This window comes from Lagenorhynchus albirostris, chromosome 14 (assembly GCF_949774975.1).
Source record: "Lagenorhynchus albirostris chromosome 14, mLagAlb1.1, whole genome shotgun sequence".
NCBI lineage: Eukaryota > Metazoa > Chordata > Mammalia > Artiodactyla > Delphinidae > Lagenorhynchus > Lagenorhynchus albirostris.
In genome coordinates this window covers 67,282,951-67,307,470 of record NC_083108.1, presented here as the reverse complement: position 1 = coordinate 67,307,470, position 24,520 = coordinate 67,282,951, and the positions used below count along the sequence as shown (strand labels likewise).

The window sequence follows — 24,520 nt, the reverse complement described above, 5'->3', positions numbered from 1 at the left end:
GAAGCCCACGCACCACAACTACTGAAGCCCGCACGCCTAGAGCCCGCGCACCGCAACGAAGAGTAACCCCCGCTCGCCGCAACTAGAGAAAGCCCACGTGCAGCAACGAAGACCCAATGCAGCCAAAAATAAAATAAATTAAAAATTAAAAAATAAATAAATAAAAATCTGTATTATGGAGATAATAATCATTTCTGCTCTGGCCACCCAATCTGGGGATGCAGCACTTCATGGCAGAAATAGACACAAACTGGATTTGAATTCCAGTTCTACCACTTTCAAGTTGTATAACCACTGGCAGTTTACTTCATCTCTCTGTGTCTCAGTCTCCTCAACTGTAAAATGGGTGAATACCAGGCATTAAATATATGGCAATAAATGGCATACATAAGGCACCCAGCATAACGCTAAAAGAGAGGAGGGCTCAGAGACTAGTTACAATGAAATAGTTTTCTTAGTATAGGTCTTTAATAACCCTTCACAATATTGCTTGTTCGAATATTTTATTGAAAGCAAGAGACAAAGTATTTCTAAAATCACAACAGATTCCATTACAACTCAAAATATACAGTAATGGAGAAACCATGCCCCTAAAATCAGGCTTGCAACACTGGACAGAAGTATGAACACAAGGGGAATCATCTCTAATCTAATTCTGCCACCGATCAGCTATAAGACACAATGAAAGCCCTTACTTTCTCTTCACCTAAGTTTTGTGAACTGTAAAATGGGAATAATAATACCTGCTCTTATCTATTTTCTAGATTGTAATAAGGGTAAAATGAGACATGGAATAAAAATATTTCACTGCTATAAAATGTCATGTAAAATTAATATTTTATTGTTAAACAGGCCTAATTACACCCCTCCCCCAAATAACTTCATATACTTTCAGTATCAGCTATATGTTCAGAATGAAGGTGGCAAAGTAGTTTTACCACACCTATGGTCAAACACTATCACTGCCCTCAAGAAGCAAGAGACAGGGACTTCCCTTGTGGTCCAGTGGTTAAGACTCAACGTTCCCAATGCAGGGGCCCGGGTTCGATCCCTGGTCAGGAAACTAGAGCCCACATGCATGCCACAACTAAGAGTCTGCATGCCACAACTAAGACCTGGCGCAGCCAAATAAATAAATAAATATTTAAAATAAATAAATAAATAAAACTAATTCATGCTTAAAGGGAAAAAAAAGAAACAGCAAGAGACAGACGTATCAAAAGTAAATGGGTGAGATTTTCTCTGGGAAGGTACCCGGGAAACTGGAACACTGGCAACTCTGAGGAGGAGACTTAGGTCGTGAGAAAAAGAGATGGGAGGGAGACTGTTCACCATTTTCTCTTTTGAACCCTAGAATTTTGTACCAAGTACTAGTTATTCAAAAACTAAAATAAAAATGTAAATGGTGAATAGGGGATACATTTAAGAGAGCTATCAATGCATCAGTGCATCATTTTGATACATTACACACAAGAATGTGTGGCCTTCCCTATCGTATCCAGAAACCAACAACGCCTCTGGTATTCCAACCAGGCCACCCCCCTTGCACGGCGTCTTGGCAGCAGCTGCTAAACCTCACGAGGCCAGCCAGGACGGACTCTGACCACACTGGGTATTTCCTTTCAGTGATTATGGACACACGTTCTCTTCCCAAAGTGGCATATGCGAGGGTAATTATACTTCCCACCAAGATGAGATTCTTCCAAAGAAGGAAGTGAAAACCCGTGGATGCCGAAGAAAGTACTGGTTCCTCTGTCGCAGTACACAGTCTACATACTTAGCCCTCCACTGACTTAGCATATGCTCCGAGGTCACTGAGAATCTGTGACCGAGGCGAGCTGACATTCTTTCCAGACTGCTCTGCCATATAACATTATTATTCTTCATAAAATTATCGGGCCAACAAGGGTCAGGCATGCTAACTGTGATCATTTTTCATTTAAGAAACACCCTATAAGGCCAAAATAATTTAAGAAAACATGTTTTCTATGGTTAAACTGAGGACGAATGAGCTCCTTTGACAGCTGTGCTGCTGCAGTGTTTAAAGACAGCTCAAGCCTCACAGCCTCGTCTGCCCTTCAGAAAATGGAGACCATTTCTTCCTACTGTCTTCTTTTTTTATTTTTACTGACACCATGGCAAAAGTATTCAATTTTAATTCTAATAGCGAATAGGGTAAAAAGAGCATTTGATACCATTTCATATTGCAGGCTGTCATGGAGTCAGGCCCTGGCCCTGGGTTTAAAGAGAAGGGATTTTGGTTTGGACTATGCACAGCTAAAACCTTGCTTGTCCCCTGAACATTTACCCAAGATAGGCTATTTTCTGCCAACACAATCAAAGACATTACCAGGAAATGTACATATTTTATACTTGACTTACTCTTACGGCATTTGCTGGACCAAATCAGAATATTAATTTTCTGGTTTTCTCTAGAACTAGAAAGTGGGGCTTCTCCCTTGTATGTACAATAGTTTGAAGGCAGATGCTCAACATGACTTTTAACTGTCCAGGAGGTTTTCAAATGGTTCTCTTTTCCCCTAAAATAACAGACCATGTAGAATATTTAACCCAAGAGCCTCAGAGAGAACAGGGCAAAATGATCTTGAGTTCTCCTTGGACAATTTGGACCATGTGCCTTTCTCAAACGCAAACCTCCTGCCCTGGCTTTGGAGTGACACCACCCTCCATGGCCACACAGCATCTGGCCCCTTCACACCTCTCCAGCCTGTTTCTAGGGGTGTTTGGGTCAAAGTTCTCCCTGTACTTGATATTCCAACTGTGCTGCCCTCCTTGCTTCTCCCTGCATGTGGCAGCTGTCCCACATCCCAAACCTCAGCTTGTGCTGCACACTCCACCTGGGTTTCACACTGCCTTGCCGGCCTGGCAAAAACTCACTGCGTCGCCAATGCAGCTCAAGCAACACCTCCTCCAGGAAGCCTCTCCTGACTAAGCCCTCCTGGAGACACAAGTGGCTCCTGTGACCTCTGTGTGCCTCTCCCACTTCTCTCATAAGTGACAGTGGCAACTACATGAAGGCTTCTTATGTGCCCAGCTCTCTCCTGCTGTTTTTCAGGCATTCTCATTTTATTGTTACAAAAACTCCATGAGATTAAATTGCTTGCCAAAGATCATGCAACTATAAGTGGCAGAATCCAAACAGGGCATATTTGCTTATCGTCTCTCTCCTTTTAGATTGAGAGCTCCTTACTGCAGGAAATCTATTGGTTTCATCTCTGCAACCCCAATACACAGCAGACAACCAGACACATAGTATACATTTGACAAATGTTTGCTGAATGAATGAATGTCTCAATAATTGGATTTCTCACAAATTAGAGTGACTGCATTATCTCTTGTAATAAGAAATACTGAAAATTCCAACTTCAAGAAAATAAAAGACTTGAAAATTGGGGGGCAGGTAAACTTGGTGTCCACCAGAAGATGAATGACCTTTGTGAAACTTTCATCTGTGCTTTCGAGTGTCTCTATTCATGACACCCACAAACCTACTGGCCTGTGAACTCCTAAGGACAGGAAACGTGTCTTTTCTCTGAATTCTTGGGGCCCGATATAGTAACTGGCATTATGGGGATACTAAGCAAATAGCTGTTGAACAAATAAACGGATACAAAATTTCAAACTCTATTTGAAAGGCTAAATTACTCAGAAAAAATGCTTCTAAAACTGTCCACACTATATTAATTGCAAACCCTTCAGAGCTGTTCTTTTAACTAGAGTTGCATCACACTAAGTGACATCTCCTTCCTTCCTTCCTTCTTCCCTCCCTCCCTCCCTCCCTTCCTCCCGGCCATGCCACGCAGATTGCAGTATCTTAGTTCTCTGACCAGGCATCAAACCCATGTCCCCGGCAGTGGAAGCACAGAGTCCTAACCACTGGACAGCCGGGGAATTCCCTGCTGCCTGCTTCTTATCCCACTTTGTTTTCTGTTTGTTTGGTTTTTGTTGTTGTTGTTGTTTTGGCCACACCTCACGGCATGTGGGATCTTAGTTCCCCAACCAGGGAACGAACCCACGCCCCCTGCATTGGAAGCACAGAGTCTTAACCACTGGACTGCCAGGGAAGTCCCTCTTATCCCACTTTGATTTAAGCGGCTTCAGATTTATCCTGGAACCCACATGCCCAAGCCATGTAGAAGTTAAGTAGATCAGTTTATTCATATACTATTGACTTAAATTTAGCTCATCTGAAAGCTTAGTGTTACACAGAAAATAATTCAGAACTTCATTATTACAGCTCAAATTCCATCTCTATAAATACTGTTACAAATCCCAGGCAATGCCCATCTGTCTCAAACATAGGAAAACTTCTATTACAATCAGAGACTTTGCATGAACCTTGGCAAATCTAACAAAAGCTTATCCACGGTAAATACTTGCCTCTTGAGAGAGACAAATGGCTCTGCTGGAAAGAGCAATAGACTGGAACCTGGAGGCCTGGGTTCAAGTTCTGACTTTATGCTTTAGCTTTGTGACCTTGGATAAGTCAGTCTTTGAGGCTCAACTTCCTTGTCCCAAAAAGAGGTATCCTAATAGCTGTCCTTCCTATCTCCAAGGGCTACTGTAAAGATTATCTGAAGAATATATGTGAAGATGCCTGGTAGATGTTATATAAAGTCCACCTACAGAACAGGTGGTATTATTATTGTTAGAGCTGATACCTCATTCCATTCTGGGCTTGTACACACTTACTTCTCTCCTCTCCTCTAGTCCCTGTGGACAAAGGGTTTAAACCTCTGAAGTCTCTATTTCCTTATAGCTGTTTCTTTCTTTCAAATGAAGTCAAATATACAACAGATGCAAGTCTGTTTCAAGGTTGAGCTAAAATCACCAAAGCAATTATTTAGGGAGAGTTCAGGGAATTGTATGTAAGATTAAACAATCACTTTAATGTTTGAATGGAAACTAGGTAAATTCTCAAGGACTGCTGAATTACTTCTTTCATGATATGGCTTGATATGTACTCTTTTCATTTTAAGAAATACCTTGGGTAATGAAGGATTTATTTTTTGAAAATATTCTTTAAGCCAAAGGACTTTTATTTCTCAGCGAGAAACCATTCTCCTTGCTTTCAAATTCACCTTAGTAAGATTGTTTAAATGCTGTGTTGGATTGCACTGTGACAGAATATTTCTCTACTTTTTCATCTTGTATATTTTTCTACATTTCTCTCTGCTCCATTTTACTGCTGAGACCAATGAGACTGGAGAATACCCAGTACTTGGAGACTCAATGGAAGTTTCCAAAAGGGGAGGAGACAAGTGTACCAAAATCTCCAAAGGGACAGCAAAAGTCTGGAAAGGCAGTGAATGGGTCATTTTCTGTCTGTCTTTTTCTCATCCTCAAACAAAATCATTTGAAAACGCAATTCTAGAGCCCCAGGAGGTATAGCACTCTGATTCTGAGAAACCCTTTCTAAGGCCCATATCTGAGTTCCAGTTCTACCATTTAACTAGCTGTGAACCCGCGACAATTCCTTGAATGGCTCTGAGTTTCTTTAGGCTTTCTGCTATGTAAAATGGGACCACAATCACCACCTCAGAGGATGTCGCAAACATCTAGCAAAGTATGTATGCCTGTGTCTGGCACATGGCTGCTATCAGCCACAGAGGCCATTTCTCTCTTCTTTCCCAAAAGAAGCAAGCTGAGTGGTTCTAACAGGGAGTCAGAGTTAAAACATGAGCATTAACTTGGCATAACAGAGCACTCAGCAAGGCGTTGTATGCATCCTGGCTTGTCAATATTATTTAGCAGTGTAAGATGAAATCAAAGTTGCATGCATATACTGAAAAATCCTACCTGCCATGGGAAACTGAAACAATTCGTATTTTACAGAACCTGGATTCTCTTGCCTATTTGACTAATTTTCAAAGATAAGTTAGACAAACAGCTTTTTTCTCCTTGTAAATGTCTTCCAACTATAATTCTCTATCCTTCTAAACTTAGCCATTTCCAACATTCAAAAACACTGTAATCCAAAGTCCTTACTCACTATAAACTCTGTAGAGTTTTTCTCTCCAGGACTTAAAAGTCAACATTGGACTAAAGGAGGAGGAAGCAGACAAGAAGAAAAATAATAATAATAAAATAATATAATAAATAATAATAAAATAATAATAATAAATATTAATAAATAATAATAATAAATAAAATAATATATATTAATATTATTATATTAATTAATTATATTAATTATATTAATATATTATTATATTATATTATATATTATATTATATTAATTATATTATATAATTATATTTATTAAAATATTATTATAAATATTATTATAATATATATATATATATAAATATAAAATATTATTATAATATAATATAAATATTATTATATATTTATATAATATATAATATAATATAATAATATATATATTATTATATATATATTTATATATATATTATATATATAATAATATATATATAAATAAATATAAAATAATATAAATATTATTATAATATTTATATATATATAAATATAAAATATTATTAATATATTAATATATTAATTATATTAATTAATATTATTATATTAATTAATATATTAATATTAATATATTAATAAATAATAATAAATAAAATAATATAAATAATATATAAATATATATAAATATATATATAAATAATATATATATTTATAAATAATAATAAAATAATAATAAAAAATAATAATAAATAATAATAAATTCCCTTATGCTTGATTGAAAGAAAGGTTGTATACACACACACACACACACACACATACAGTCCCCCCCTGCCTTTTTTTTTTTTTCTCATTTCACTCTAGTATTAAGTCCAGTTTGCTCAATCTGTGTCCTTCTTTGGAAATTTTTTTTTCTCGTGTGTAGCCAGATCAATTCCAGCATTGATGGGAAACTTTCCTAACTTCAGCATTAACATAACTATGAATTGACAGTGTTTATATGGGAGAAAAAAAAGGTAGGTCCATTTCATTTAGTCATTCAATGACTATTTCCTGAGAGCTGACCACGTTCCAGGTACTGTACTGATGGTGGATCAGACAACCCAATCCCTCCACTCAATGGACTTCTAGTCTGGTGAGAGAGAGAGACATTACAAAATGAACTCCATACAACAAATAATACTGTGATTAGGGCAGCCAAGAATGAAACCTACAAGGTGCTGAGATAGAAGGAAACAGTAGAAACCCACAACACTAAAACTACACAGACCTAACAAATAGCTTTTTTGGAAACCCCAAAAAGCTGTCTTAGTTCTCTACAGGGATGTGGCACCCAAGTCTGGAGTGGCTAGCTAAATCAATGGCTAGGAAATCAATGTTGTATATCACTCGGTCTTTCCATTTAATCTTCTCAAGAAAGGCCGTCTCCAACCTTGAGGTGATAATCAATACAAGACACACACAGTGTCAACCTCATCAGTCTAAATTAGTAAATGTATATATTAACTTATAGTGAGATCTTAAAGTTATTCCATGGCTCTATCATTTCTTGGATGGGATGTGTCAATCCAACTTCTAGTTTTAGGTGGAAGCATCCACTGTTGCTTGATCCACCTGTGAGGCTGGAGATGAGGACACAGAAAATGAACTGAAGCCCATATCAGCGACAGGCTCGCAGGAGGCCCTGGAGCGGAGGCAGGGAGGGGACGAGGGCAGGACAGCTACGGGCCGACTCCGGAGATGAGAAGGGACCCAGTCCCTCTGAAAAGCAGGAAGCTTCTATGAGAGCTGCCAGAAAATGAAGTGTTATTTCCTGATGTCTCTAATTAGCAGGGGGATGAGCAGCACACACAGGAATAAAGGAAAAGACTAGTTTACGATGATAAATTTGTCTCCATCAGACAGTATGTTTTTGGAAGTGGCAGGTCCTTAAATCAATTCTGCCACTCCCTGTTTATTAACGGTGACTCCTCACTGCATTAGCATAAGTCTATCAAAAGCCAGCAAAGAACATCTCATTACTTTTGAAGCCTTAACTAGTTTAATGTGTTACTGAGACTCACATGAGTTTCATGTGCTGGCCTAGGGGCCAAGTTTTGTAATGTGGATGTTAGTTCAAAGTCTGCACTAATTATCTGATCTGGGTAAGTCCACCTCTTTGAGTGTTGAGGGTAATATTGTACTTTCACATGGGTAGAAGTGGGAAGAAAAGGGCTACAGCAACATGAGAAGTAACTATGAAACATGCTCTCACTTGTGTCATGCTTTGCTACATTGATGATGCCACACTGACCTTACATTAAGGATGCTATACTGACCATGTGCTCAGGGGAAGCAGTCCTCCCAGCCCCCAGCAGTTTGTTCTCTCCCTCCTTTACTCATTCACTCATCCAGGGAACATTCATTGAGGGCCTCTTAGGTACCAGGCACTGTTAAGAGCTGGAGTGTAGAGATAAGACACGATCACTAGACACGATCACTATTCAGGGACATCACCATTGGGACTGAACCCATTTGTCCTATTTAATTCTAGTTACCCAACTAGTATACATCAGAGTTCTATGTACTACGTGCCCAGACTTTTCTAAATCCTGGTTGAGAGTAGAGACAAGGGGAAAGCCCCAGCACGTATCCCCTACCTTGTCCTCTCCCTTAATACTTTCCCCCACTTTGGCTTCTACCCACCTGTGCAAGCAAATCCTGCCTTTAATGTGTGCTTAAGACCTCCAGGAAAAGCGATGCCCCGGGAGACAGAACTCCAGGGGATCCCACACTGGCAGAAGAAGACAGTAATTGCAAATTCAGGGGAATGTGCATGGTGTGGAGGTGGTGGGGGACAAACGTGGCCCCTGTGGGAACAGAGGGTTGACTCCAGGAGCTGGAGTGGGATGAGCCGTATGGAACAATGGGGCCTGATGACCAACTCATCTCAGGGACTCCTTGGCCACCAGCATTCCCTGTAGGCTATGATGTGTGCAGGAGCAGTCAGATGACAGTGGAGCTTTTGGAAAACTTCTCAATCAGCAGAGGGCCAGGAGAACTGAAGGAGGAGGAGGCGGAGGCAGGAGGCAGACAGCCAGGCTGGTAGCGTGGACATGTTCTTATAAGAGCCTGGCCCAGAGCAGAAGAGAAGAAAGGGGGATTCTAGAAGCAAATGGGTAAGATCAGAGCTAGTGACAGATTACATAAACAGCAATGAAGGGGAGGGAAATTTAAGGACACATGATTCAAAGGCCTCAAAATTAAGGAATTTGGGGGGAAAAGATGGAGACTTTAAAATAAATAGGAAGAACTGGAAATAAAGGTGAAGCAGATTGGGGTGCTACCTAAGAAAAGGTATGACTTTGGATGTGCTGAGCCTGAGGTGATTTCCAGGGGACCTGCTTGTATACAGGGGGAAGGTCAAGCCTAGAAATCAAGTGAGACACTGGGCCAGGCATGCACATCTGTGTCCGTGAGGAAGACTACATTTCCAAGGGAAAGCCCAATAACCAAGTGTGAGCGAGGGGAAATGCCCACAGTGTCAGAGCAAGAGGAAGATGAGAAGCCATCAGAGGAGACGGAGGAGCACTTGCACACCTGGGTGTGCGCTGTGTTCAGAAGGGAGAGAGAGAAGCAGAAAGTGGTCCACATCAGAAGCTGCAGGGAACAGGAGCATGAAGCCTGAGAGAACATCATCCCCGTCTCTCCCCAGTCTCCAGGGGCGGTAGGAGTGGGGGGCTGGGCCACTGTTCAGCACACAGTCACGTCGGGAGAGACTCCCATCCCATCGCTGTCCAGCTTGGTACGTGACTTGCTTTAGCCAATGGAACAGGAGTGAGCGGTGAGCAGGGCTTTAAATGTGCCTGATTGTTTTGCTTGGTCTCTTGTGATCCTGACTTCTGCTCTGAGTGTTGTCTGGTCACCACCAGTCACAGAAAGACGAGACACAGGGACCTAAGCCCAACAGGCTGCCTAAAGCAGAACCACCCCAGCTGACCTGCAGACCCAGAGCAAGGAATACATGTTTGTGGTATAAGTCTCTGAAATTTTGAGGTGCTACATGGCATTACTAGAGGAAAACCTCACCAGCACAGTGTGAGTTGTGGGTCTGACACGGTAAAATGTGCTCCTTTAAGGACGGCACCTCTCCAGGGCCTCCTTACCACTGTGCTCAAATGATAAAAGTACAAAGGGATGAAAACAATACCTATTTTAGCCAGTTCAAAGAGGAACGTGGTGGCTATACTGAGGCTATTTTCCCAAAGCAAGATAAGTCAAGAGTTATATATTAAATGTCTTAAATATTGATTGTTAGCTAAAGCTACACAGAATCAATCAGAAAGAAAAGGCCAGGGAATTTCACTGGGGCAAAGGGCAGGATGTACAAAGTCAGAGATATTGAGATTTGATTAGTTCAAAGAATTTTTATAAAATTGGTTACGGCAACAGCCAGCCAAGGTTGATGTGGACCTGAGGGGAAGCAGTGACTGGATTGGTCAGTGGATTCACCCCACCCCTTCTCCCCCAGCCCTTGTTCTAACAGAAATGTTGTTCCAAGCTTTGGGACCATGAACAAAGGATCTGGGGCAAGACATAAAAGTGTCTGGTGTCCAATAGTGCCCTTGCCAGGGCTCCATGACACCCACCAGAGGGGCCCCTGCCCTGTGGCCCAGGTTGCCGAAGTGTCAGCCCCTGGCCCAGGGAAGCCCAGGCCATTCACAGTTCCAGGCCCGGGGGCCCCACACTTGCTCAATGACAGGCACAAACGGTTTTCCCTGTATCACCACTGTCTGCTTTTTGTCTTCAGGCTGATTCTACCATTCACCAGATTATCCCTCCCATGAATAATGGGAAAACTCATATCTAGCAATTTCAAGAACTCTGCTTTTAAAAAGTGCATGAGAAATACAAAAGGGGATTCAACTTAGGCTATTTCAGAGGTCATACAGAAAGACCAGCTACACTTATCCTTCTCGCTAAGCTGCTGAATTACACTAAGAAGCTTACCAGAGCCTTCTATACTCATTTTGTACTCAGCTCTTTGGAAGGAATCCAAATTCAGGAATCAGGGGCATAAGACCAGAGTCTACAGAGCATTCCACTCATTTCTGCAGCTGTGTCTCTTCAAGTGCTCTAATCCCTAACCTGGCATCATCTTTTTTTTCCCCTCAAACAGATAGAGCTGAGCCTGAGTGAGTCACCTCAGAGATAAGGCCTGCCCCTTGGAACTGAGCCGTGTCACAAGAAGACAGGACATAAGAGATTCAGCCAGGCAAACCCACCCTATCAGAAAGGGAGCCGGACTTGGTATCTTACAAGAAAAAGGTGGGCCTCTGGAGGCAGCAGCTGAGCAGCTGTGACGTAGAGACTACAATTCCTGCAGCAAATGATGGGAGCCCTCCTCTTGTAACAACCACTCATCACCTGAACGCCTTGGCCCTTTCCTTCCTCCGTGCCCTTGCTGGGTGAGGAACTGCCTCTGCCTGTGATGGCTCCTCTCACTCTTCAGGGCCCAGCTCAAATGTCACCTCCCAGGAAACCTCTTGAACTACTGCTTTGCCCCCAGATAGGCAGATCGAGGCATGGCCTTCTTTTTTAGACCTTTACCATAGCATTTCGCACATGGTGGATTGATAATTTACACATCTGTTGCATGTTCCACACTGTGAGCTACTGTAAGGCCAAGAATTCCTGCCATTATTCATGCATATATTTCCAGGCTCAGGACCAGCTCTGGCACAGACTGACCACATGCTCATAATATATTTTCAGAATGGCACTGCCCTAATTTAGAATGCAATTGGAAACTCTTCGTTTTGAAGGACAAAATAAATGCCCCAAAATATTATATCCACTTTTATTCCACAGAATTCTGAAAAAAAACTTGGGGTAAAAATATTTGATTTGTAAAATAAAACCTTACTAGTTTGGATTAATTGGGAGGTCAGCCTTGATTAGCAATTTGCCAGAATTAGAAAATATTGTAAATATAGTGGGGTTCTTTTTTAATGAACTTATTTTTGCTGCATTGGGTCTTCGTTGCTGCACATGAGCTTTCTCTAGTTGCGGCGAGCAGGGGCTACTCTTTGTTGCGGTGCACAGGCTCCTTCTCATTGCAGTGGCTTCTCTTGTTGCGGAGCACGGGCTCTAGCACGTGCAGGCTTCAGTAGTTCTGGTTCACAGGCTCTAAAGCGCAGGCTCAGTAGTTGTGGCGCACAGACTTAGTTGCTCCACGGCATGTGGGATTTTCCCGGACCAGGGCTCAAACCCGTGTCCCCTGCATTGGCAGGCGGATTCTTAACCACTGCGCCACCAGGGAAGTCCCGTAAATATAGTTTTAAACTTTCAAAGGCGCACTGTAATTTAAAATAAACCAACGATGTAGCAATGACCAGTGCTTGGGTACTTGCTTAAAAGAACAGATACAAATAATTTAAGTCAGTTTATCAAGTATCCATTTATATCCACTAAATGTGTCCTAGTTGCAATCTTGCTTTTGCAATTCATTTGTTTAAAAAAAAAACGGTTTTTTTTTTCCTCTTTTAGTGGAGATGGCGGGTGGGAAATCTCTTTGGAACTGAATTAATCATAATCTTTGGTTCATCATTGATCAATGAACAGCCTGTTTTCATGTATTTATTGAGTAATTTTTAATAATGTAATAAGTACTCACAAACCCACCAGCCAAAACAAAAAACAGAGAATAACTGACATCTAATCATTTGTTGCCTCCCCCAGAGCCCATCCTCCCCTTCCCAGACTAAGGCTACTGCCATCCCAAATCCCATGGCCATCATTCCCTACCTGTCCTTTCCACACAAGTTTTATTGCATCTAGCTATATTCCTAAAAGTATATTTTTATTTTATTTAACTCTATCAAAAGGATCTCATCCTATAGGTAGTATTTTGGGACCTACTTTTTCACTTAACATTATACTTCTAAGATTTAGGCACATTTTGGGGTTCACTATGACTCATCTCTTTTGTCTGCTGCCTAATATTCCATTTGGGGACTAACTGCTCATCCATTCTCTCACTGATGGCATGTGGGGGTTTCCAGGACTTTGCTATCGTTTACAGTGAAGCTCTGAAAATTCTTGCTCATGTACAAGATCCTCTCTTGGATATTACACCTCAGGTGTGTACCTGGGTCAAAGGGTATGCAAATACGCAGCTCAGAAGGTGATGCCAAACCATCTTCCAATGCATCATGCCGATTTACTTTCTTCCCAGCCACATATAATATACCCTGTGGACCCACATCTCCTCCAACACTTGGGATTGTCAGACTTGTTAACAGTTGCCCTGTGTTATCAGGCTAGAACCAACTGGAGTCATCAGCATTTATGAATTGGTGCAATCTAAATTAATACGTGATTTGAAATAAGAAAATACATTTGATTATAAAAATAACTTTCACTGTAGAAAATTTAGCAATATAGAAAAGCACCAAAAGAAAAAAATCGTTAACAGCTATAGTTTATCAAGGTTTCATATTCATTTACAATGAAGGAATATTTACCCTATTATCAGGGCAGTCTACAATTGCAATTTATTTAGAACCCCCGAGGAAGCACACCTTTCAGACCAGACCTACCACTGAACACGGCCCTGCTAGTGTTCTAACCAGTCAGCTTAGCTTCCCCAAAGTGCCACTGCGCCATCCCAGGTGGCCAGGAAGCAGCAAGACTCTGGCTAAATATCAGAATTAAAAGTTGAAGATGTGCTCTGAAATTCATAACATCTCTCTTATGGGAGTTTCGTATTCTATACGGTGGTTTCAATCTATGCCTCTTTTGATCTGGGAAGAAGGGACTGGAGGTTCTTATTAAACACTTAATAAAAGCAGTTCTTTTATTTTAAATCCATTTTCAGAAACTCCTTTGTAGCACTGTACTTCCTTTTAGCAGCAAGATGCCGTTAAGGACAGCAAAAATGGTCTGCAGAATAACAAGGATATCACGGCCAGACTGTGGGTAATTGAATGAAGGTGTTCCCCCAGGCACCAAGACTCAACTTCTAGGGGCACACTGTGTACTTTACATCCACAAGAAAAAGAGAATCAGTGAGCCAGCCCAGCATAAGCACAGAGTCTGCTCACAGCACACCTTCTGGTGACTAAATTTCAAATTCACTGATGTCTCACTGTGGGCCAGGCACTGTGTTAGACAGTGAGAATTCAGAGAGAAGGACACTGCACCTGCTCTCCATGGCATCATCATCTGCTTGGGAAGACACACAAATCAGGTGATTATGAAACAAGGAAGAATGAAATAATTGCTATTGGTAGCGACCACAGAGAACAGCAAAGACTGATTTAGACTTACAGGGATTGGGTGGTCCTGATAGAAACAGTGTGAGATTTGAACAGGGATCTAAAGGGAGATTAGACTGTCTACAGGAAAAGTAGAAGGACAGTTCTGGGAGAAGGGAGAAGTACTTCATTCACAGAATCAGTTGGCTGTTCACACAAACTTTTAATAAACATCTACTATGTTGCAGGACTGCCTGAGGGCCTGGGTATGAAGAGGTGAATAAACGTGACAGTGAAGCTTCTGAAAGTCCTTTTTGAGGAGCTATCATTTAAGTAGGAACTTGAAGGATGAGAAGGAACCAGTCATACCAAGAGCCGTGGGCAGAACTTTACAGAGAGAAGGAAGGGCATGTGCAAAACTTTAAGATGGGAAAGCCCTTGATTTACCCTAGGCAGTGAATGGAGGCTGGGGCAGCCACAGGGAGATGCCAAACTGAAGAACTAGAGGTGTCATTCAAGGGGCAGACAGAAGCCAGGTCACATGGGCTTACAGGCCAGTGTGAGGAATGTGAGCTGGAGTCTGAAGACCATCAGAACCTTTGAAGGGATAAAGTGTGATGGGGGAGCTCTGGGATGGGTGGGAAAAAAAGGAAACACAGTCCCAATACATCTATGAAAGGTCACTCTGACTGAAGGGGACTGGAAGGCCGTGAGAGGGAGCAGAAAGGGCAGAGGGGAGGTAGCAGCAGTGGTTCAGGGAGAACTTTGACCCCAAAACCCCTAGAAACAGGCTGGAGAGGTTCGAAGGGGCCAGATGCTGTATGGCCATGGAGGGTGGTGTCACCCCACAGCCAGGGGCAGGAGGTTTGCATTTGAGAAAGACACATGGTCCAAACTGTCTAAGGAGAACTCAAGATCTGCTAATGTGGTGCATTAGAGTGACTGATTTGGGGGAGAAATAGTTGGCCTTTAGATATATTAGACTAGAGATACCTGGAAGATACCGAGACAGCTTTGGTTAGTGGGCAGCTGCAGCTACAGATCCAGAGGTTAAACATGCCTGAGCTAGAGTGGAGGGGGGAGTCACAGGGTACATTTAGAGAACAGAGAGGAAGGTGTGGTAGCTGGAGCATGGCGCTCACGAAGAGGCAAGAACAGAAAAGAAACCCAGATTGCCCTCCTACAACTAGATCGTGGTGTCAGGCTCCAAAACTTGGATTTTATTCTCTGTAAATTGAAATTACAGAAAGGCTTCTTTTTTTCTCTTTGAACTGCAGAGTTGTTTATACAAGGCTATTTATTTTTGACTTTAAAAATAATACATGTTCATTGTTAAAAAACTGAAAATAAGGAAAAGTACAAAGAATAAAATACCGAGCATCTATAATTCCATCATCCACCTGTAATTGCCCCTAACACTATGGGCTATTTCCTTCCAAGGACTTTTTCTTACTTTTCATATCAGTATTTTGTATATATTACAAAATTTGAATTCTACTATATACAATAATTCTAATCTTATTTTTTCACTTACTATTTTGTCACAAATATTTGACTATGTGCTTAAAAATTCTCTGTAAACATGTTTTTAATTGCAACATAATATTATATTGATATAAATATTATATTGATATAAAATAATTTGACATTCAATAATTATGGATATTTCAGTTGTTTTCTTCTATAATATATAGAACTATTATAAATATTCCTATGTATACATCTTTACTCCATTTCTAAAATGAGAATTTTGGGGTCAAAAGGCCCATTTTTAAGATTTCTCATACTATTGGCAAATTATTTTTAGAAAGGCTAAACCAATTTATATCCCTAGAGTATGAAACTGTTCACTACATCCACACTTTAAAAATATTTACTAATTTTATAGATGAAAAATAATTTAGCTGTCATTGAAATGTTTTCTTGAAACTGAGGCAGAAGCCAGTCTCACAAAAAACTCCACTTTAGTGAATTCAAACCATGCCACTGAAGTATTCAGTTTTAATATCATAATCAAGAACTTGAGTTTAAGTTCACAAAAGATGAACCAATTTCTAATAAGACTAGTCCAAAGCAACAGAAAAGACCTCACTTCTGCCTTTCAAACTGGGGATCGAAGCTACTGAGGGCAGCCCTCCAAATTCATCCTGAGCATCAAGTCACTCAACATCCTAGAGACCTCTGAGGACTCATCCCAACTTGTGAGCTTTCTGTACAAGGTAGAGGGGAAAAGATTAAACAGAAGCAAGTTACAGTGCTTCCTCTCTCCCTGCCATTGAAGAAGAGCTGAACTATAACCCAAAAGTCATTTTTTAATTCAGAAGGCACCAGGAAGCAAACTTAGTCAACCTCCAGTATCATATAAAAGAACTGCTGAGGGCTTCCCTGGTGGCCCAGTGGTTGGGAGTCCGCCTGCCGATGCAGGGGACACGGGTTCGTGCCCCGGTCCGGGAGGATTCCACATGCCGCGGAGCGGCTGGGCCCGTGAGCCATGGTCGTTGAGCCTGTGCGTCCGGAGCCTGTGCTCCGCAATGGGAGAGGCTGCGACAGTGAGAGGCCCGCGTACCACAAAAAAAAAAGAACTGCTGAGGCACAAGTGTTTGGAGTTAAACCATGGTGTCCAACAGGAGGTGTGCTGGGAAGAGTCAAAGGGTAACCCCCTTCCTTCTCATGATGAATTTTAACCTAGGTACATGAAAATTGGGATCAAGAGAAATCTGTATTTTCACACAGACTGAGCCCTCGCAGTGGTTTGTGTGGACTGCAATGCCCTGGCTGTGGCCACCACGCTGCAGTAAGGGAGAAGCGCACCTCTACACGGGCAGGGTTTCAGATGGCAGGTATCGCGCACCCGGGTCCCTTCACAATGTCATCTCAGTTCAAGCTCTGGACTGTGGCCTTACAAGCTTGAAAACCTGCTGTTGTTAATGTGCTCAAAGAGGCTTTGCCTCTTGGGAGCTCATTTTCATTAACCAAGGTCGCAGAGTGGTACAAACCAGAATGCCAGTTTGTTAGGTACATTTTATATCTGCAAGTATATGTCATGAGAAACCAAATGATAACCAGAAAGCAGAGGCCTGAACAAGGGAAGGGAGGGGGATAGCCTGAGAGGTCTCCTCCTGCAGACCTTGCACATCCTGCCTGGGGTGGCCGTCATTTACTTTATTTCTCATCATCCTTCTGAGCTCAGCTCAAAAACCCCCTCCTCAAGGAAGCCTCCCCAACTTCCAGTATAGGTTTCCCCACCCCTGCTTATACATTTTCACTACGCCCTGCATTTTCATTTAAATACTTACAATGATTTTCATTACAAGACTGTATATGCTCTGTGTCTACTTTCTTTCAGTTCCCTGAGAGCAGGAGCTATTCCTGCCTCATTCATCACTCTTTCCCCCATCTCTAGTAGACACAGCATATAGCAGACACTCAAATATTTGTATAAGGGAGGGAAGGCAGGAAGGATGAGAGCATAATGACAGCAAAGTCCACCACAAGAACAGCCTTCCAATGGGACTTGGAGTCCCTTAGCCAAGATTCTCTCCCCCTTTTCACAGTGTCAGAAATGGGCACTGCTACAGTCTGCCCTGCTTTTGCTCCCTTTTTTTGTGTTTCTACTGCTGGCCATCCCCTCCCCTCTAACACTCGCTTTGGATATGCAATACCTTTGATCGGGTTACAGATTAGTCAGACTAGCCTAAGCGCCTTTCTGTCTGCTGAAGCAGTTCTGTGTACCCCTGGCCTAACCTATTTTATGGTCATTTATAATTAAATCTCAGGGAGTAGCCTTACTTTCCAAGTTCGTGGGGTTCCCACACTGTGAAGCCCCTGTGAACACCACACCATTACCCAGTGTTAAGGATAGGGATGCTCCAGGACGCACGGCAGCCGTGGGAGAAATAGGACAACAGTGTGTGCATGTGGCTGACGCCTGTTCATGCTTCATAAAAACAGAAGCTAGAGATGACATTCTTACATGCTTTGGCTATTGTCTCAAGTATGATATTAATTTTGATAATTAAAAGCAGAACAAGCACCGGCCCGGGAGTCTGGGTGAGATCTAGATTGTTTTGATCCCAGCTCTGACACTCACTGTCGGCAAGTCCCATTTCGGTGCCGAATAAGGAGTTGGCCTAGATGACCACCAGAGCCCCTTCCTGCCTTGACATTCCATTATCAAATGGTTACTTTTCATCTAAGAGCTTATCTTAGACTTCATAAACACCCAAAGATCAATCCAGCTGCTGGCAATGACTACCACACACTCGGGGAGTCTGAGTTAAGCATCTCTAAAGAAATCACAGCGATATCTTAGGATTTTCATGATTACAAAAGAAATCATTCAAGAGAAAAGCAGATGTCCTTGGGACCTGACACCAGTTCACACAGCAGATTTTCTGACACGAATCTTCTCAACATTTGTTAATCACAGGATGGGGGACTGAGATGCCTGGGAAATCTGGCTATGACCCAGCTCTAAGGGACTCTCTTCTTTCCATTTTCCCAGAAGCAGGGTCCTTGTGTAAATTATTTTCTATATATAAAATAGCCAATCACGATAAGACATTTCCATGAGTATATAACTTTTAAAATATTTGCAAAAAAGCAATTTTCCTCCCCATCCTCGATATTGGGAGTTCAACTTCCTTCACCTCAGCCCCTCAACGCACAGCTCCTGTCACTGGTAATACATTCTCAAACAGGCGTTCAGCTATAGTACAAACAAACTCATCATGAATCTGTTTATAACCAAAAAAGCATCTCAATTTTAATTAGCTAATATGTTAAATTCGAAGTCGTGTTTATGTTTAAACATTCTACAAACCCATCTTAGAAAATGGGCATGTCTGATAAGGCCCTTCCTTGTCTGAAAGGAAATTACCAAAAATAATACAGACATCCTGCTGAGGGGTTTGCACTCCAGAGACATGTATTTGTTTCTGCTGCAGCAACTGTGAATAGACTGAGCACAATGTGTGAATTCTAGAAGATTTCTTCCATTAGCTCAAGTAGGACGTTTACAAAAGAGAAAACAAACGAAAAGCCCTGAGATTATATCTGAAGGTGGGATTGGGAGCACCGCACTACTTGCCTTGAGTAGTAAGATTCCACACCCAGGGCCTCCCGGACGCTGGCGATGTGCTGCTCTAGGGCCGAGCTGGTGGCTGTTGGAAGGGCTGTGCTGCTGCCAGCCTGGAAGTCACTGGAGTTTTCCACCGTGTTGTCTCCCAGGTAGTGTTCGTGAAACTTCAGAATCCCTGAAACAAGACAGGCACAGGCACAGCCAACATTATACATGATTGGGGTGGGGGAAGGGAAGGCGGAGGACAGTGGGCAGCAAGGTCGATGCTATGTGACCTCTTTGACAAGCATGCTGTCCTCCAAACCATGTGAAGAAATCCTGAAATCCAAGGTGTCAAGAGGGCTTTCAGAAGCCTGGTCACTACGCTTTTTACAGCTTTCACCAGAAGGTTTGGTGCTTGAAAACAGGGAATTCAAGACAGGGCTTTTGATTTTGACGACATATATTCAGAAGCTCCTGGAATGATGATTAGTTCACATCAGTTCACGTATTTCAAAATAGATGCTTCTCAGAAGCACCAAACAGGGAAAGTTTCCTTTCAGGAATAGTGCACGAGCATGCCATGGTGCATTCTCCTCAGAAACTGAACTCCTGACAAAAAATATAGCTAGCCAAATGGAAACTGTGTTACTCAAAGACCTTTCGTTTCACAAAAGCAAATCAAAATAAATATGTAGTGTAAAGGTCAGATAAAAAAATTTTAAACCATCTTTAAATAAGACCAACTGGTCAATGGTCATTAATGGATTAAAGGAGCAAAAAATGATAGCTGTATGAAACTGAGGCAATCTGTAGTGGTTTTCTAGCAATAAACACAGGACATATTCTCAAATGGTGATGAGGTATGTCAGCCCTGGAAAATGCTGGTCCTCTCTGATTGGATTAAAGCCCTGGTGAAAGCTTCAGAGTCTCATTAAGAGCAAAGAGAAATGGAAAGAGAAACAATAGAAACCTCATTATACATGGCTCATTGTTACAGGGATTTGGATATACCACCTGTCAAATCATGTTCCCAAAACATAACAACCACCAAGAGAAAGAGCTCAATGCCTCCATCATCAGCTGTGTCCTCCTGAGCGTCAGGGCCCTCCGGGGGGCTGGGATACACAGGGATTCATCCCACAGTGCACGACGCTCACCAAGTCATCATGAACACCACAACTTAAAACCTTTAGCATAAAAAGGTCAGAGGCAAGAATGTTCTTTATGGAAAGCCCATAAAAAACATGGAATTAAGGGTAAAATTATAAAAAGTGAGGCTGGGGCTTCCCTGGTGGCACAGTGGTTGAGAGTCCGCCTGCTGATGCAGGGGACACAGGTTCGTGCCCTGGTCCGGGAGGATCCCACATGCCGCGGAGCGGCTGGGCCCGTGAGCCATGGCCGCTGAGCCTGTGCATCCGGAGCCTGTGCTCCGCAACGGGAGAAGCCACAGCAGTGAGAGGCCCGCGTACCACAAAAAAAAAAAAAAAAGTGAGGCTGAAGCATAGACCATACAGGCATTCTCAGAATGTAATCAGAACCCAGGAAGCATCTCAGATCTGTCATCCAGCCATCATTTTCTTTTTAAATCAAAGGGACAGAAACGTAATCAAGAAAATCTTGTCAGTTCTCCTTGGCAGTTGAACTTTTTGAAATTGGCTTACACATATTCAAGAAGCCCATTCTTCAAGATTCCCAATTATAAGATCCACTTCCCCAGTCAATAAACTCTAATTGGATCTGCTGTGTCTCCAGCATGGTAAAACCATCAGCATTTTGTTATGCAAAAAATATGGCCCTAACAGCTAATTAGTGGTTCTGTACTTAGTGAAACTGTTAAAGCCTGAACATTTAATCCTGATTTAATCAAAGGGGATTTTTACTTCTGAAATAGATTTACAAATGAACTGGTTAAAAATGGGTTTTGCTAAACTCAGAAATTTCAAGCATAAGACTTCATTTATATACTGTGACAGAGTTGCCATTATCATTTTAGTCTCTTTAACTGTACCATGACAAAGGGTCACAATTATTAAATCATATCTAGAAAGAACTCATTCGGACTTATTACTTTATTAGCTAATGAACAACAGCTGCCTAAAAATAGGGCTGCTGGTGAAATTAATCCTCCTGCTCTTAGTCGTCCTTGATAAATGCTTCCACATTCACCAGCGAGGAGCCGTGATTTCTTGGGGGAATGAGAAAGCTGGGCTGTCTTATTAATTGAATGCCCCACCACGGACTACCACCGTGGCGGAAGATTTGCTGAAAGCCGACATTAGCTCCTTGATCTGATCTATGGTAATGCACCTCTCCCACCTCTATTCACTAGACTTTCACAACCTAGTGTCTTAATTGCCCTGTTCCCACAGAAAGAGATCTTACCTGCCCCAGGAGCAAGCAGCCAGCTGTACAGGTAGCCTGCAGCCAGGGAATAGTAAAGCACTAGTCCCCTCTGGCCATTAACCATCTCTAAGATCTGATCAATAGTGACTGGGGAGTAGGGGTCGGAGTCCTGCTGTCCTGTCTGCCGTTCTACCAGGAGATCTGCAAACGCCCTTGTCCGTCCTCTTTCTGCCACGGCCAGGGCTTCATCATGATGGCCTAGGAGACAAAGGGATAGGCTGGGAGTCCACGGGGAGTATGATTATCAGAGAGGGTTATCAGGTACAGAGACCCCGGGCAGGCAGAAACCCCACTGCCTCTCCACGCCAACGTGTGGCAGACTCTCAATGAGACTGTTTCAAATTCAACCCCCTGCCTCAGATGACAGGTGCAGTGACCACTCTACTCAAACCCCACATTTTCAGATTCCACCCCACCGTAAGCCACCAGGCTTCCCTGTCTGGCAGCCACACCACAGGAAAGCTGACTGTTCAGAGCAGCCATCCTCAGCCCTGCCCACCCTCCCCCCACATCCTGAGTTACTCCCCGGCCTCCTGGCTTCTGACCCCATTCACTTGGCTCTTTGGACCTGATGTTCTGCGCTCTGGTTACCCTCTCACTTCCTTGCTCAGCTTGGATTCTGATTTGGCCTTGGCAGATGAGCCCTCTAGGACATGGCTCTTGACCACCTTTCTATTTCTCCTCGATGCAGCCCCTCTGTGCATCACATTGCCCAGCCCTGTTTCCACTTTTCCACCAAATTATACCTCTGTGCCCTCACACATGCTGGTCCATCTGCTCAGTGTGCCTTTCCCCTGTTTACTGAAAACAAGGAATCCCAATAGCTGTCTCGCCTACCTCAAAGACTAAACGAGGCCCTATATGTGGAGGTGGGTGGTAGGCATTATTCAAAGCACAGTATATATAACAAGTGACATTATAATCACTAGAGCTGATACCTCATTCCATTCTGGGCTCCCACACACTTGCTTCTCGTCTCTTCTCATTCCCATGGGCAAAGGGTTCAAACCTCTGAGGTCTCTAATCCTATGAAACTGCTTCTCTCTTTCAAGCTTTTCCTCAGTCTTTGGATCCAACCTCCAATCCCACTTCATCTAAGAAACTAGTCTGTAATCTAGTTTAAAAGCTAATGCTCAAATATGAGAGCACAAAAGATAAAGCAACATCCTTTCAAGTTAGGATTATTAGAAGGAACACAATGCAAAGGATCTGCTTACATCATAAATATACAAATGGAAGAGTTGCTAGAACTAAGGTCCAAAGAGAGGGCAGGCAGAGGCAGGAGACCAGATGCTGCAGCCCCAAAGCCCTTCAAGGATGCCCTGCTTCCTACAGTCTGAGTATCAGTAGAAAGCGGGGATTTGTATGTATGTGCAAATGTCTTCTTTTACCCTATTAAGTTATTAACTGGAACAGCAGGGACGATTTCTGTACACATTGGAAAATTGGCCCCAAAGTGCTAGACAGACTTAACACTGTGATTATAGTAGATAATAAACTGTAATCGCAGGCAATGAGCACAGTTAATAGATACATTTTTCAAGGGGAAATTTGAGTATTCATACCCATAAAGCAAAGGACAGTTTATTGATAAGGCCTCAACATCCAACTTCAAAGACATTGTTAATTCCAATGAATACCTCCTTAACCCAAGTTCTGGGTTGGGGAAAATGGTCTGCAGAGATGGACAGGCTTGAGGAGAGGGAGAGGACGGGGTTGCTGGAATAGGGTGGCTGAAACAGTTAAGGCCCGGGTAAGGGAAGGTGGATACTGTCCCAGTGCAATGCAGCCCACAGGCCTGGGAGCGTTGTCACTGACTATGTCACAGCCTTGGCGGCAGACAGTACAAACATTTATTAGACAGCAACATTAAAAGATGTGTGGCAGTAAAACAGGAAGAGACCAGTGTCTTCTCAGGTTCTCAGAGGGAACCTGGTGGGAGCACCTGCTTCAAGCATCCCTGTCTCCAGGACACCTTCTCTGGCTCCTGGTCTGTCTGCCAAGCCACTTCGTTCCCACAGCACCCGAGTCCCTTTTACTCTAGTGCCAATCACACCCTCCTGGGCTCCCGACTTCTGTCTCCTGATAGGCTAAGAGCTTCTAGAGGTCAGGAACTGGGACTTCTTGACTGGCACTAGGCACACACAAATATTCGTTGCTTGAATGAACGAATGTTCAATGGCTGCGCTGTGGTTGTGGCTTCAGTCTGCTGTGACAACAAATCATATTTCATCACAGCACTCACTAAACGACTCAGACACAGGGGTGCACGCACACAAGGTGGGAACCCCTGCTGCTCTCACCGAGGCTGACGAGTACTCGCTGCAAGGCCTGGTAGGAGGATGTCTGCAGGTCAAAGAGGGAGAGCTTGTAGTCCGTGCTCAGCTGCACCTCGTGTCGGATCGTTTCAAACAAGGCTGATGCTCTATAGAGCTGCAAGGAGGGGAAAAGAACGTTATCTGTTTTCCAGAAACCACTGTCTAGCCGTTCACCGACTAGGGACAATTTTTGCTCACATCTTGGTACACAACAGAAAAATTGTTTTAAGAGATTTGAAAGGATGAATCTTTTTTTCCAGGTAGGTCTTTGTGGACCTGAAAAGGCATCAATTAGATCCTACTCAGTAAATTATAGTTTGTGTAATCAATTTTTGACAGACAAGGGGATCTAAAAGACAGGGGTTATAGACTCATAGTCTGAAACTTGTGGAAAAAAATCAGCTATGAACGCGATCAAGTGCTGATTTTGATTAAAACAAACGAAAAGCCTCTCCTCTTGTCATCAAGTAATTCACCACCCCAACGCCTCACAGTACAGAAGGGCTGGAACTGGAGCAGGTGAGGGGGAGCCAGGCAGGAGACGC

The 24,520-nt window shown here is 42.7% G+C and overlaps 1 protein-coding gene across 1 annotated transcript in view; it reads right to left on the bottom strand.

Annotated features, from left to right (window-relative positions):
* TTC28 (tetratricopeptide repeat domain 28) overlaps positions 1 to 24,520 on the bottom strand; it is a 405,403-nt gene that overhangs the window by 76,164 nt on the left and 304,719 nt on the right. The window contains exons 9-11 of the mRNA XM_060121992.1: positions 23,961 to 24,090; positions 21,637 to 21,855; positions 19,282 to 19,447 (exon numbers count right to left, since the gene is read on the bottom strand). Coding sequence (XP_059977975.1) covers positions 19,282 to 19,447; positions 21,637 to 21,855; positions 23,961 to 24,090 — 515 coding nt within the window. The remainder of the gene's footprint in view (positions 1 to 19,281; positions 19,448 to 21,636; positions 21,856 to 23,960; positions 24,091 to 24,520) is intronic.